At 44.8% G+C, this 14,084-nt stretch overlaps 6 protein-coding genes across 6 annotated transcripts; 5 read left to right on the plus strand and 1 right to left on the minus strand.

The window, feature by feature from the left end:
* Positions 1-1,580: 1,580 nt before the first annotated feature.
* FPOAC1_011606 (uncharacterized protein) lies at positions 1,581-1,851 on the plus strand (the record flags this gene model as incomplete). The annotated part of the gene is made up of 2 exons (XM_044855978.1): positions 1,581-1,729; positions 1,788-1,851. 2 exons carry the CDS (start codon positions 1,581-1,583, stop codon positions 1,849-1,851), a joined length of 213 nt encoding a protein of 70 aa, XP_044703291.1.
* Positions 1,852-2,765: 914 nt separating this feature from the next.
* FPOAC1_011607 (uncharacterized protein) lies at positions 2,766-4,349 on the plus strand (the record flags this gene model as incomplete). The annotated part of the gene is made up of 2 exons (XM_044855979.1): positions 2,766-3,198; positions 3,265-4,349. The coding sequence occupies 2 exons, from the start codon at positions 2,766-2,768 to the stop codon at positions 4,347-4,349; spliced, it is 1,518 nt and encodes a 505-aa protein (XP_044703292.1).
* Positions 4,350-5,094: 745 nt separating this feature from the next.
* On the minus strand, positions 5,095-7,982 carry FPOAC1_011608 (uncharacterized protein; the record flags this gene model as incomplete). The annotated part of the gene is made up of 8 exons (XM_044855980.1): positions 5,095-5,692; positions 5,748-5,835; positions 6,172-6,812; positions 6,859-6,992; positions 7,043-7,350; positions 7,401-7,697; positions 7,815-7,835; positions 7,931-7,982. The coding sequence occupies 8 exons, from the start codon at positions 7,980-7,982 to the stop codon at positions 5,095-5,097; spliced, it is 2,139 nt and encodes a 712-aa protein (XP_044703293.1).
* Positions 7,983-10,129: 2,147 nt separating this feature from the next.
* FPOAC1_011609 (uncharacterized protein) lies at positions 10,130-10,687 on the plus strand (the record flags this gene model as incomplete). The annotated part of the gene is made up of 1 exon (XM_044855981.1): positions 10,130-10,687. One exon carries the CDS (start codon positions 10,130-10,132, stop codon positions 10,685-10,687), a length of 558 nt encoding a protein of 185 aa, XP_044703294.1.
* A 1,319-nt stretch (positions 10,688-12,006) lies between these two features.
* Positions 12,007-12,635, plus strand: FPOAC1_011610 (uncharacterized protein; the record flags this gene model as incomplete). The annotated part of the gene is made up of 2 exons (XM_044855982.1): positions 12,007-12,105; positions 12,174-12,635. The coding sequence occupies 2 exons, from the start codon at positions 12,007-12,009 to the stop codon at positions 12,633-12,635; spliced, it is 561 nt and encodes a 186-aa protein (XP_044703295.1).
* Positions 12,636-13,453: 818 nt separating this feature from the next.
* Positions 13,454-14,030, plus strand: FPOAC1_011611 (uncharacterized protein; the record flags this gene model as incomplete). The annotated part of the gene is made up of 3 exons (XM_044855983.1): positions 13,454-13,531; positions 13,581-13,802; positions 13,854-14,030. 3 exons carry the CDS (start codon positions 13,454-13,456, stop codon positions 14,028-14,030), a joined length of 477 nt encoding a protein of 158 aa, XP_044703296.1.
* Positions 14,031-14,084: the final 54 nt, after the last annotated feature.

Genomic DNA, 14,084 nt, shown 5'->3' on the forward strand with positions numbered 1-14,084 from the left:
GTAGTTTTGTTTCTCATGCCTGAAAGATTCTGCACAGACACCTGCTATCATGTGTTTGGCTTACAAGACGCACATCTGATCACGATAATTACTCTTGATACTATGGCTTCGCCAGATTGTACGTACGCTGCCAGGCGTTAGGGATATCTGCATCGTTTTCACTTAGATGGTCACTACAAGTTGCTGCAAGATATAATTCTATGCATGGCAGTATTACATATCGCCAACGCCAATAATTGATGACTTGACCTTCGAGTTTTATGTGGTCTGTTAATGGGAGAAATTACTATATACAAATGCCCACTGTAAACCATTTTGAGACTTGACCTGGAGTGATATCTAATCTGGCTGGGAAACAGCCCACACTGCCTCCATATTTTTCCCCGACCGAAACCTTGAAACCCAGCCTCAGTAGAAGTCTGTCTGCATGGGATGCATTTAGCTACCAGGAACTCTAACTTCACGTGTTCCCGTGCCGGTTGTTGGGACACACTTACACAAAAATATAGCCACGCACGTGAACCTATTACTTTAATTTGAACCTTTTTTAATCAAGATGAACCTTTCTTTTGCATAAGAAGCTTTTCAAAACTATGAGCAACAAGATCCCCAATTATTTGTACCGCAAAGAAGCTTATCCTATAATCTCTAGAGTAAGATGAACTCTATTGCTTAAGTTGCCCTCACGCTTTATATGTATACTCTAAAAGAACGAGACCACTACCAGTCTCTGGTTTCATCAAGTTCTCTGGTGAAGCGTTATGCAACCTGCACTTTTTTCATATATAAAGCTTTTATGTTTATTTTATCTTTTGCGAACATTTGAACACAGGGTCCGTCACAGTGTAGTATCTTAGCAGCCTTACCTTGGACCCCGTCCCTGTCCCAATGTGAGGAAGTCTATCTGAAGTATCTGAGGGAAGGTTTTACTGCTTCCGCACACATCGACATAAGAAAACAACAAAATTGAAAGGGATGATGCCAAAGTAAGAAAGTTTGCATGATGGGACTATTGCTTGGCCCAAACCATCAAGATATGTTGGAGGGGTATTATCCCAATGCCTTGATTCTTCCAAACTAATTGTAGTCTATATAAATAAACTCCTTCGATCATAGGTTAAGTACATCATGACATTATATCCGTAGAGATATTGGCTAGTGACTCAAGCCATTTTCTCTGTCTGTTTTGGCAATATGCTAGTAACAGACAGCTGACGAACAGCTTTTACTACTGGAATCAAAAGTCTTGTAACCCTGATTTTAAGTTTACAGAGTCATCTGTATATACTTCAATATCGACAGGAGTCTAATTTGCTTTTCATTCATATTACAGATAAATGCGCGCAAAGAGCAAAACCATCCTCCCTGTCCAAAGCATATTAAACAACTATTAACTTTGCAAAACTCTTCTCAATCTCCAGAAGAGAAAGATATAAATGCAATATGATATGCTCTTTCTGTCTTCTTTCCTCTTCCTCACCAGCACAAACAAGTCTTTCCTTGCTTTCGTCTTCGCGAACGAGTTTATCAACCAACTACCACCGACAATCACACTCTACCTTTCACCAACGTAAACCAAGATGTGTTTTGGAGGAAGCAGCAACGAAAAACGGGTTCCTCGCAAGGTCAAACGCGTCAAAGGGGATTCATTCTCTGCCGTCGCATATGCCGACTGCAAAGAAGGGCCCAAGCCCACATTCTTGTACAATAAGCGATCGTCCAACCCACGGTATGTATACTGGTATCTTGAAAGCTAATATCAAGACAATAACTGATCTTACTTGTAGTGAGGCTCGCCGAGCTGCCAACTGCCGCTACTGGGGCCCCTTGTCCCGGGAGGAGCAGGAGTAGCAACAACAGGGAATCCTTGGACCCAACCCTCCCGAAGTGGCGGAATTGCCCAAGGAAAGCATTTTTAATAAAATCTTATCCCCTTACCCCAGTGTCCTACGAAAAACCCAAGAAGGCTTTCTTGGCTCGACATGCATCTTGGCGGAAGTTCTGATATTCTCTGCATTACTTTTACCTGAAAGCATCGAGTTTGTCAGACGGTATCGTCTTAGTAATGATAGAGTGTGAGTCCTTGTTTTAGAGACTTGGAAGCTTAGAGTATCCTTTAGCAGAGAATAGTCAAACACTGCCATTAACAACTATATTTCCTTACTACTTGTGTAAAGTTTATCACCATGCTCGTCCCTGGATATATTCTCCTGATCGTAATTGAGAACTACTAAGTGAACGCCAGAGTTTCTTTGACTTATGATTGGACTTGAACCCTTTGTCCTCAATAAAAACTAAAAGCCACTGTGAATATGCCTGTTCAATCATGAATCTCTTATGATTGTCAATATCGGTGCCGAAGCGGCGATGTGACCAACTTTATTTCCGAGACTAACAACCTCCGACGGAAAAGCGAAAGCTTATTATCAATCAACAAATAACTTTTTGGGAATAGCTCCTAGCCAGATCTACAAGCGACGGCCCGTTTCACAGCTGATCACCGAAATAGCGAGCGTCGATCGTTACCGTCGTACTTGTTTGTCGGCCTTTTCTTTCTTCGCGTAAATAACGAAATCTCCGTGGAGCATATCCACGGGACAAGAGACCGTGCGTGTAGCTTCAGGTAGTCTCTCGTATTAAGTGTAATGGTAACGCCATAGCGTCATGGATTGTCTATATAAACAGTTGTCATGTCCTTCCTGTGCACTTCTAAGTATCTTCTGACTACACACTTCATCGCTCTTGAAAACAAACAACTCGTCAAAATGCCATCTTCATCTATGCGTAACGGTAGTTCTTTGTCCCACCGACTGCTACTGAAAGGTGGCACAGTCCTCTTGCACGATAACGAAGACAACGTACAAGCTCTGGAAAGAGACATCCTCATTGAGAACAACCAAATCGTCAAGATAGCCTCAGAAATTGGAGATGTAGCCGATGCAGAGTTGATCGAGTGCTACTCAAAGATTATCTCGCCTGGCTTTATCGACACGCATCACCATCTTTGGCAAACTCAACTCAAAGGAAGACACGCGAATGAGCTTCTTCTCGACTACATGGCCTCAGGGAACTTGCAGTCGTCGAACTACACCAAAGAAGACATTTACTGGGGTCAGCTTGGTGGATGTCTTGAAGCGATCAATGCTGGTACCACAACTGTTTTTGACCACTCGCATGTAAACACCTTTGAAGGTGCTGGTACGTGTATCTTTTGTGCTGCAGCGACGACAATGCGATCAAAGTACTGACTCGTTTGTCCATTAGCATCAACTGCCATTTCAGCCACTGCGTCATCAGGCCTACGCAGCGTCTATGGATACTGCCCGACTGCTCGCGTTGCTTCATGGTCGCCGTTCGAGATGAACCAGGAAATGATCGCATCATGGGTTCTTCAAGAATTGCGAAAGCTCGGGACTCAGGCTCCCTTCGGGGATGGCCGAGTGACCATGGGTTTGGCTTTTGACCTATGGTTCTTGCCCGAACAGGTCGTTCAAGAACTCTTCCAAACAGCCCGAGAGGCCGGTATCAATCTGGCGACTACCCACGCTGTTCGCAACCATCAGTTGAGCATGAGTGATGTCATACAACAAGTCAAAAGTCAAGGCTTGTTGGACGATCGAATGCTGTTCAGCCACGCAAATGGGTACCCCACCGAGAGTATCCAAGCGTTGGTCGATGCTGGAGCACATATTAGCAGTACACCTTCGACAGAGATGCAAATGGCGCTAGGAAATCCAATCTGCCTCGATGATGGTTACCCTATGGCTCAAGCACAGTCGAGCTTGGGTATCGACTGTCACAGTAACCAGGCTTCAAGTATTGTCTACGAGATGAGACTTGGTTTGCAAGCGTCACGGGCAAGTTATAATCAGAAACTTATCAATCAAGAATTGGCCCCTCGGAGCATTTCCAAGACGGTACAGGATGCATTCAACCTTGGTACAATCCAAGGTGCCAGAGCGATCGGAATGCAAAGCCAGCTCGGTAGTATAGCTGAAGGAAAATTGGCAGACTTGGTCATCTTTGACGCCAACACGCCTGAGCTGGTATGTGCCGCTGAGCAAGACCCATTGGCTGCTATTGTTCTGCACAGTAGTATCGGAAACGTCGACACAGTTATCATAGACGGAATTGTGAGGAAGCGTGGGGGCAAGCTGGTTGATGTGCAAGTGGAGGATGGTATGAAAGACGTTGCAGGCAAGAAACCCCTTGATTGGAGAGACGTGGCCAAAGCCATGAAAAAGTCCAGAATGGAAATTCTTGAGAGGGAGAAGAAACAGAACTTTGCAGAGTTGAAGCAGGGTGTTATACGTAACCTTTTTGTCGATGAATCGAAGCTGCGAGACTAGGAAGGGGTTAGCTGTGCGATGAACACATGATTAAGAACCAAGCCAGATTATATAATTGATAAATGCGGCTCAAAATTTATTGTGCATGTCGTACTGGTTCAAGCCTGTTGTTACACTTCCTTTCGATGGTGGCACAGACTTGGAAACATGTGTTCCACAACGCATATTTCACAAAATGCAACTAAGAAATAGGCTACAAAATCAATAACAAATTCCAAAAGCTGGACTTGCATTCTAACAGCTTGAAGATGGGACTTTATATCAATTGGCAAAAAGAGAGGTTATGGCCAAAAACATACAACACCGGGGATTCGCTGGTCGTCACCGACCCAACTACTAATCCAGCGCTTCGCAGCTTATCTATGGGAGAGCGGACGGGATCCCGAGCTTTCTGCGAGCTGTGGTCGTATGTGAAAGAAGTGACTGCAATTTGACGCTATAGCCTTCATGTTTAGAATAGTTGATCATGCTATCACGACTCATGGAACAACCGTTGGTCATGACAACAACAACAAGCTTTACCTGCGTAACCACAACCAAGTAGCATTTAAACAAATTTATCAGCCAGGGTGAAAATGAAGCAATAAGAAACAAAAAGGCGCTATGGAAAAATGAAACATGTCTGACGATAACCCGGGGAGATGAGATGAACTAGGGATCGCAAGACGATGAGTGTATAAGTAAATGACATTGGTACTCTATCTGTAATCTCATTTCTAAGTTTCTATTCCAGGCTCCGTTTTATTTACCCACTGGTAGTCCCATTCTGCTTAACATCTTCCTCGAATTCGCCCAACTCTTCAACTTTTCTAACGACCCTGGCTGGCGATCCCAAGGCAACACTCCACGCAGGTATATCCTTTGTGACAATAGATCCTGCTCCTATAGTACATCCATTTCCAATTGTGACGCCCGGCAAGATAGTAACACCGCCTCCAATCCAGCAGTCGTCGCCGATAGTGATGGGGTAAGCATATTCGATATTGGCCCTTCGACTAGCAACCTCAGTCTCATGAGTCGCCGTCGAAATCATAACATTAGGTCCAATCATGACTCTATCGCCGATTGATACAATTCCAGAGTCTAATACTGTCAGATTGAAGTTGGCGTAAAATCTCTTGCCGACAGACATGTTGGGTCCGTAGTCGACTCTGAAGGGAGGCTCGATGAAAACCTCATCATCTGCTACATGACCTAGGAAAGACTTGAGCATCTCAGCTCGTCTTTGTGTGATGGTTTCAATATTGAAGTCATCGCCTGTAGGGAACCAAGTATTGTATTCATTCATGGCCTTTCGAGCAGCCAGACGAGCATTTGTAAGTTTCGGAATGAGTGAGTCGTAACTAAGAACTTGTTAGTTGACGAGCTTACAGGAGATCAAGACATTCTTTGACTGACAGCATGCCCGAAATCATTCTCTCGTATTGTTCGCAGTGGGGAACATTTGCCAGCTTGGAGGACTTCTCTAACTCGACTTGGTTCTTCTCTTGAGCCGCCATTGTTTATGGTTAACTTGACAGATTGAAAGGTAAGGTATATACTAATAGCGTAAGGTTGCTCAATCAGTATTTAGAATAAATAAAGAATCGGGATCCCTTTTATCTGAGTGATCCCACTACCAAGCCTCACTGCTGCGTCCGAGACCAACCGAATGGGGTAATTAGATAGTTTTTCAAGTCAGCATCTCCGACTCCGACTCCGATAATGTGGGACGTCGGCTCGTCAGAAAAACAGGTAAGCATGCTGTGACTGCAAAAGCTCAGAACAAGTCTGTGTGCAATTGGATTTAGTATGGACTCTCCACGAAAAAAAGTAATCGGACTTACATATTCCATCCAAGGAACATTGGACCAGCCATGGGGATTCGTCCGCCGCTCCTCCCATACTTTGGTTAGTACTTCCGTCATTGCTGGGTGCTGGAAGCCCGTAGAACGTTTGATGTTGTCGATGCATAGACTGGCATAGTGCATTTGATGCGGTGAACAAGTATCGGCGCCAGCCAAGAATAGCGGGAAGAGAAGTCGTTTATAAAAGACGCTGTCTGAGGGCATGGCGGCACAGATATCGAGGATTGTTGTGACAGATGCCTTGATTCGAGGATCATCGCATGGTACTGCGAAAGTATCAGGGAAACGCATGATGCGAAGGAGGCAGGCATGGCGATAGGCCTCGGCCAACTGTCGCCATTCTCGATGAGCAGTGGGATAAACGGCTTGTCCAGGATCCCAGCCTCTTAGAAACGTCTCAGTACTATCAAGCAATTTCTGGAATTGTTGAAGTGTAAGGTCATCCGCGAGATACAATTTACCACCTTCAAGCACTTGGCCTATCTTGAAGAAGATAACCGGCGGGCAGCCGACCAACGTGTGAAGGCTTAGACTCCCGTGGTCTCTCACGCACTCTCGAACGTCTTCTGAATAGGAAAGTTTCTCAGCACCACTGAAACCTCGGAGCATATCAAGCCTATGATGTCAGCCGGTTCAATAAAGATGAATTACAACAAGCTTACCAAGATAGCGCGGATATGAGGAATATTCCTGCCTTGGACCGCGTCGGGATATCGTTCTCACATGCCATGCGCTTAAAAAGAAACGACATCCCAGTAAGATGAGCGCCATGTGTAGAGACACCGGATTCACAGATCTAGGTTAGTGTTAGTAAATTTGTTGCGCCAGAACTGTAGTATAGCTTACATCATGTAGCACTAGTAATAACACCATAGCTAGAAGATATTCTTCTTCGATGCGTGTAAGCATGGACGTTTCCTCTTGAAGCAACAAAGCCGCAACTGATCTTATAGCAGACAGTCTATATCCGAGAGACGCGGAGATTAAATCCTGACTATTACAATTTCCACTGCTGTACATATGGCATAGCGAAAGTCCCAGCAAAGCGTGGAGGATGCCCTGGTGCTTATGCGCAAGTGGAAGAACATATTCCCGGAACGGGTTGGTCAAGCCGGGTACATGTATAGCTAGGTGCTCGCTTAGTATCTGATCAACTGAGGTAGGCTTTAGCAGAAGTTCAGTAGATACCCTGGGAGAGTCTTACAGTAATAAATTATGTACTGGTTCGCAATAATATCGCTGTCGAGATCAATATCACTAGCCGCTATCAGAATAGAATCGACCTGCGCAATCGACAACTGAGGAGGCGACTCAACAGGAGTCAAAGTAAAGATTGGTGACAGGAGTGGAGAAGGATCCGAAGCATCAAGAAGTGCTTGGCGAGGGTCGAAAATTGGGAAGTTTGCATCAGTTGACTCGGCCGAGAGTAAAGACTCTTGAAACGACGTTCGGATTTTGATAGAGTCCTTAGTACTTGCTTTGTTCTCTGATTCGCCAGATACTACTGTCAAGCTGTTTTGAAATTGGAATTTCGGGGGATAACCCTCGCATTGAAGTCCCTTGGTGCGGCATCTATCGCAGGTAGGACGTTTGCGATCACATTTCCGACATTTCTTACGGCATGTACCACAAGCAGGATCTATTAGTAGTAAGTTCAGTATCAGATCAGCATAAATACTATATAGCATATATATTTTGTACATGTCGAATTACACTGCTCGGGTGGCTGCTTACCTTTTCTCCGTGCTGTTGGGCGAGTTGATAGAGGGTTATCTAGGCGAGCCATGGTGCTGCTTGTATTGCCGAATCCGGTATAGGATATCAAATAAGAAAATGATCAAAATGGTATGAGTCTAAATTTATGTCAAAAGAGAAGAAGTTTGGGAAGCTGGGCCAGTCTTTTACAGGGTTTCTACTTATGTCCGATTGCCGATTTACTAAAGCCGATTGAGAGACCCTCCGGTCGGAGTATCCCTAGCTCGAATCACGTCAAGTTCAAAATGCCCTTGCTAGGCAATTGAATATGTTTAGATCGTAAGTCCCTCTTGTGTCTGAAAACTATTTTGCATATCTAGTCATTTGCATCTTTTATCTCTACTACTTACGATATTTGGCAATGGTTACAGAGTATTAAATGACTTTTGATTTAGGATTACCAAACCCAAGAACTAAGGTGGATGCATTACATGCCACAACTGGCTCTGTTAGACAGAACTTTAATGATAGTAGACTTACCGGAGCTGTCACACAGATAGGCTTCTCACTCTAAGCTACAATACTAATGGCATATTTATACTCTCTTCTTCTAAGTTCCTTGAATAAGCCTAGCATTAAGTACAGCGCCGTGTCTTCGTGGCTTCAGGGAACTTTAGCACCAATCAAACATGTGTCTGATGATAATCCATACTCCGTTGAGCGTCTATTCATCAGTGTTGACCACGGGTAGCGTTGTTATGGCTCGGCTGCATCATACCCGACATATAAAACGAACTCCTTCGGGCGGCTAATTTTAGACAGATAACTGTAGACATACCCACCACCAATACAAATGGCGAATATGGTTACCTAGAGGAAGGACGTTGCTTCGCCGTTAACACACGGTATAAAATTTACAGTTTACCAGGATCATCCTGGCAAATCTAGACTATAAATATCTGGCCAAGAACTGAGTTGAAAATATTCTTGCCAGCCTGTCTCTTCGGTCTGGGAAAATGTTACACCACTAATGTCTTCACTCTGCGGTTATACACTGAATGCATGATCTTGACTGTTGACCATCATGTTGATCCTGCATGCTGACAGTAACATGCCAAGGTCGGACATTGTAACAATATGCAGTGGAGAAGGACTTCGGTCAATAGCTGTCCGTAATATCTGCGCCATAGACAAGCCACTTGTTCAGTGCTCTTCCTCCCCGAATGTTGTGTGACCCGAGGGTGATGGTATGGGGGCCAAAATTCGATACTCATATTGGCTTGATCTGTCCTTGTAATAGATCGCCGCCGGACTATCATTCTTCCAAGAGATAAGGCAAATACTTTTCAAATTCTGAAGTTGACAATTTGTTCGTGTCAGAATTGGAATTAGCTTGAAAATCTCAAGGACGCCGCTGAGTGAGACCATCGACCCTCGAGACTAAAAGATAATTATGATGGATAAGCTAGCCCGAGGCTTAGTCTTGATCCCCGACTTTGTTCTAATCTCTTCGGTCGGCGTTCACTAGGTGAGAAAACACTAAAGATGACCTTAAAGTCAATTTGTTTCATGAAACATTGTGTTAAAGTATCGGCAGTACAGCACATTACCTGCGGGGAATTTTCAACGTCATGCAATAATATCTTTAGTTATAAAGCCCCAAATAAGCAGCCTGTCAGAGTGAAACAAACTTCTGATGTCCAATAAGAGCTTTGTAATGCAGATAAAAATAAGACCCTGATCACTTACCGTCTTTTCAACAACACGTTGAGGCGCAGTCAAAATCTGGGGGCTAGTGTAGAAATGGCTGACATTTGACAATGCCGAGACTACTGTCAGCATATCTAGTCTAAGCCCAGCTCAGAAATGACATCTGGCCAATTGGAGCAACTTCATTCAAGGCCGTGCTGAGTTTGACAGGTCTCGGGAGGTAAGAGTTCCGGGAATCTTGGTTGGGCTGAGTCAAGATGTATGACTTTGTTACTATTCCCAGCTGAGATAAGGTGGTGGTATGGAGATTAGAGATGCAAGTAGTAGTCGTCAACTTTTATGTGATAGGCAATAGACTTAATGAGATTGATTCTGTATATAATGAGATGGTATGTCCGCTCCAGTTGACAATTATCATCATCACTTCACTACAACATAAACAAACAAACCATCCACTCCATAACTCTTCACTCTAACTGCAACACCAACTCACATCTTCTTTCTGAAGTATACTACAACAACATCAAAATGTTGTCCAAGATCTTTTCTGTTTCTCTGCTCCTCGCTGCCACTGTCTCCGCAGCACCCGCCTCGAAGACAGTCCGCTCCACCCCAGACAAGACCGTCACTTTCACAGGCGTAACTCATTCTGTCAACGCCGGTCTCGGTGGTCTTCGCTTCGATCCCGACAATGTCGTCGCTGAGGTCGGCGACGTAATCGAGTGGCACTTCCTCCCCGCCAACCACACCGTCGCCCAGTCCAGCTTCGGCGAGCCCTGTGAGCCTCTCGCCGACGGTACAGGTTTCTTTGCCGGCTTCAACTTTGCCACAGCTGAGGGCCAGGCTCCCGACGTTTTCCAGATTGTTGTGGAGGACACCAAGCCTATCTGGTACTACTGCGCTCAGCAGAAGGGTAGCCACTGCCAGATGGGTATGGTGGGTGTCATCAACCAGAACTTTGACAACCAGGACTTCAGTCTGCGCAGACACAAGGAACTTGCTGCTTTGACTGGTGTTTCAGTCATTCCTGATGTTCAACAGGGTGGAAGCGTTATTCCCAACCCCAACCCCAACGGTGGCTTCTAAGATTATTTTGATGGGAGGAGGGTCTAGCTAGACTAGGACTTTCTTTGATCTGATATGGCTTCCTAGTGAAGATTGATATGGTATGGGGTTTGGGTGATTTGGTTACAGAATAGCGTTTTGCTTTCTATTTTTCTTCATTCCTTTCGAGATATATATTTTTGATTCTAATAGAAATCGTTCATTCCCTTTTGCAACTATCTAACTATTCCATGTTTTCTCTAGTTCTCTCTTAAACTCACCTTGCATATATAGCCACTACCTAATGTGATAGTCGCCGACAATAATGTCTCTATTATCTTTTCAGAAGAACCAGGGGTGTTTCCCTTTTCGGAACATGCCGATAGTTGCCCCATCTGGAACAATGCTTACCCCCCTCATGTCCGCCATATGTCCGACTCTGACTCCATCTCCGTCCCCATCCTTTGTGTTCAATAGCTTGCTTTTGGCATTGCTGGGTCAGTTGTTAATCTCATGAATCCAGGGTATCCCGTGTTATGGAAATCGAACAATCGCAGTCAAAGATCACACAAGACAACATTATTAGCAAGAAACATCACCTATCAACTTTAGTAGGGATTCGTCTTGGGCTTTCTTTGTACAGGGCATGGCAGCCACTTTCGATGCATATATAGCGACCAGGAATCCATCATCGACGCCTATTTTTTTTTAGCTATTACTTGCCACTTAACATTGGACCCTTTATTATGCGAAGATCTACGATAGGACCCACGAACGATCGAGACCCTCGGACCCTGAAGCCACTCAACGCGTGAAAATTAAGAAATTTTGGTTTAAAGACGTTTAGTTCCTGCGTTTTAACGGTTAGCTATCATCATTGCAACTCTTTACCGCTTTCAACACGTCTCCTGCAGACAAAGCTGACCGACACAACCACAAATGACCCGGATGTCTGGGACATGGCCTGATTTCTGTTGGCACTATTGAAGCCTCGCGTGCCTAAGAAAAGGGTGTTTCTTAATAGGAAAATGATTTCCGATATTCTATTATTGGTTCCGTGTCATTCCCTCGGATACTAGACCCTGGCGCATGTCGACACTATACCTGTTTCAGTTGTTTTTGTAGTGAATGATTGGTCCACGTGTGGACTTTTCTTTTCGATTCTGACGTCAAGTCAAGCCTCGATCTCTCCAACATGTCCAGGGTTCTGAGGATCGATCGAATTTGAACCCTCATCAAAGCCGATAAATTCCCAATCTCACCGCGATCCTTCATTGTTCCATCCCTTTCCACTCTCATCAATCATCTTTCTTTTTCATCCGTTACCTATTCAATTCATACCTAGATATACTTTCGCTCTAATGATTCTCCCAGCTGATGAAACACTGGCCGTGTCCAGGAACTTCTTCTTACCGCCTACTAGCGGAGCCAACACTATTGATGTGAACAAGATCCAGACGGTACGGAATACCACCACTTGACAGGCCCGCCAAAAAAAAAAAAATTCGTCTTGTAACCTTTGAAGCAGACAAAGCTCTTACAAGATGCGCACATGCTACAACAAGTTCAACAGTCTTACGATATTGACCAATTCTTAAACAATCCATCGCCCGTCGATGAGACGGTCATCAACTTTGCCGACAACATTACTCAAGCGCTAGGCGACGCGTTGCGATCTACACCTTGTGGATATTCTTCATCAGTTGCTCACACACCAAAGAGATCTCACCGTCGACCCAAGCGACTGTCGCGACAAAACACCGCCAACTCTACCTCCTCTGTAGGAGGAAGCTCTGTGTCTAGAAAGTCCAAGCGCTGTTACCTATGCGGCGTGACTGATACACCACGCTGGCAAGAGTCTGGCTTCGGGAGTCGTTTGTTCTGCAATGTTTGCGGGCTTCTGCACTCCAAGAAATCCATTGTTCGAAAGCATCTTGCCCAGTCCAGCCGTGGAGATTCCATGTCAACCACTGACAGCGCTTGGCCATGACTATTTATTACTGCCCATGTTTCTGTTTATCAGCTGGAGTTGGGTCTTGGTCTGCTTTTTATTGTATTGGAATGGGTTATGCTATTTAGATGGTTGGTATCTCGATTTAATAAAAACATAATCACCACGTAGTAATGGCTTATCGCGGTTATGGTCACGTAAACTCACTATAACGATTTGTCTGCCCTCCATCCACCGCTATCAGAATTCACCCATGGTCTGATCCACCAGAATTCCTCTCAATACTACATGGGAATTGTAGAGAAAGGATAAGCCCTACAACTCTTGGGTCGTAATAGGTAGCCGCCTGAATGAGGATCCCAACGGGCCGTGAAGAAGTATTAATGTGTCTATGCAAGGGTTCAAGAAGATTCTAGCGCCAAGACTAACGACTAGAATAAACCCGTTGAAACTTTGTTATGGCACAGATGTTGTAAATGACGTGCATTCATCATCGTATCTTTCTCCAATCACTTGACATCTCTTAACCTCCGTCTGGGGAAATTGCTCCGGAATTTGGAAAGTTGTTGTATGCAATTGGCTACTCTCAAGGATGGAAAAGTTGTCAGCCCTTTTTTTCCCTTTTTTTCCCTCTTCCCACCAACGGAGGGTCCGGTGGCTTTTAATTGGTCGGAATCCCCAGTCTCTCGCCTAAGATCGATCCAAATCGACGATTCCTAAAACTACATCAAGACATGGCAATCGGCGGCTTTTCCATTATCAATTGAGAATCCCATACCTAGGTAGGTACTCTCTCTACTCTACGCTCAACATCTCGTCATTCTTTCAACATCGCAACCTCGTCTATATCGTTCAAGATGCCTGGCAACACCAACTTCTTTTTACCGCCAAATGCCCCTCCCTCCAGTCCTTTTGACACAAAGCAGCTCCAAACTGTATGCGCTCCTTTGTCTGAGTGCATGTTCTTCAATTTAACTATCAAAGGTCATTCAAGTCTGCGAGACGTCAAACCGTGAACAACAACTCAATGACCACCAATTCACGCAACTGCAAACTCTCACAGAGATTGCAGAGTCAACATCGTCACCAGCAATAGATCCAGGTGCTGTCCCCGAGAAGCGTAGCTCAGGCAGGGATTCGACCAGAGCATCACAGTCTCATACGCCATCACGCTCCCAACGTCGCAGCAAAAATGTGCCACAAAACGTGTGTTTCATTTCTTTCTTTTATGTCGTTGTGACCTGACAGTCAAGACAGATTCACGACCATGTTACATCGGCAGTAAAACGTTGTGATTTATGCGGCGTGACAGAAACACCGCGCTGGCGAGGGCTTCTGTGCAACGTCTGTGGACTTGTACAGACAAAGAGAATCGCTCGCAAGAATCTCACAGTCAGTCGAGAGTCTGCTTCTACTATGGGTAGCAGCCATTGACGACTTGTGGTTTTCGCATTCCCTCTTGCACGCTTCAGCACAAGTCGAATAGTA

The sequence above is a fragment of the Fusarium poae genome, chromosome 4 (assembly GCF_019609905.1).
Source record: "Fusarium poae strain DAOMC 252244 chromosome 4, whole genome shotgun sequence".
Classification (NCBI taxonomy): domain Eukaryota; kingdom Fungi; phylum Ascomycota; class Sordariomycetes; order Hypocreales; family Nectriaceae; genus Fusarium; species Fusarium poae.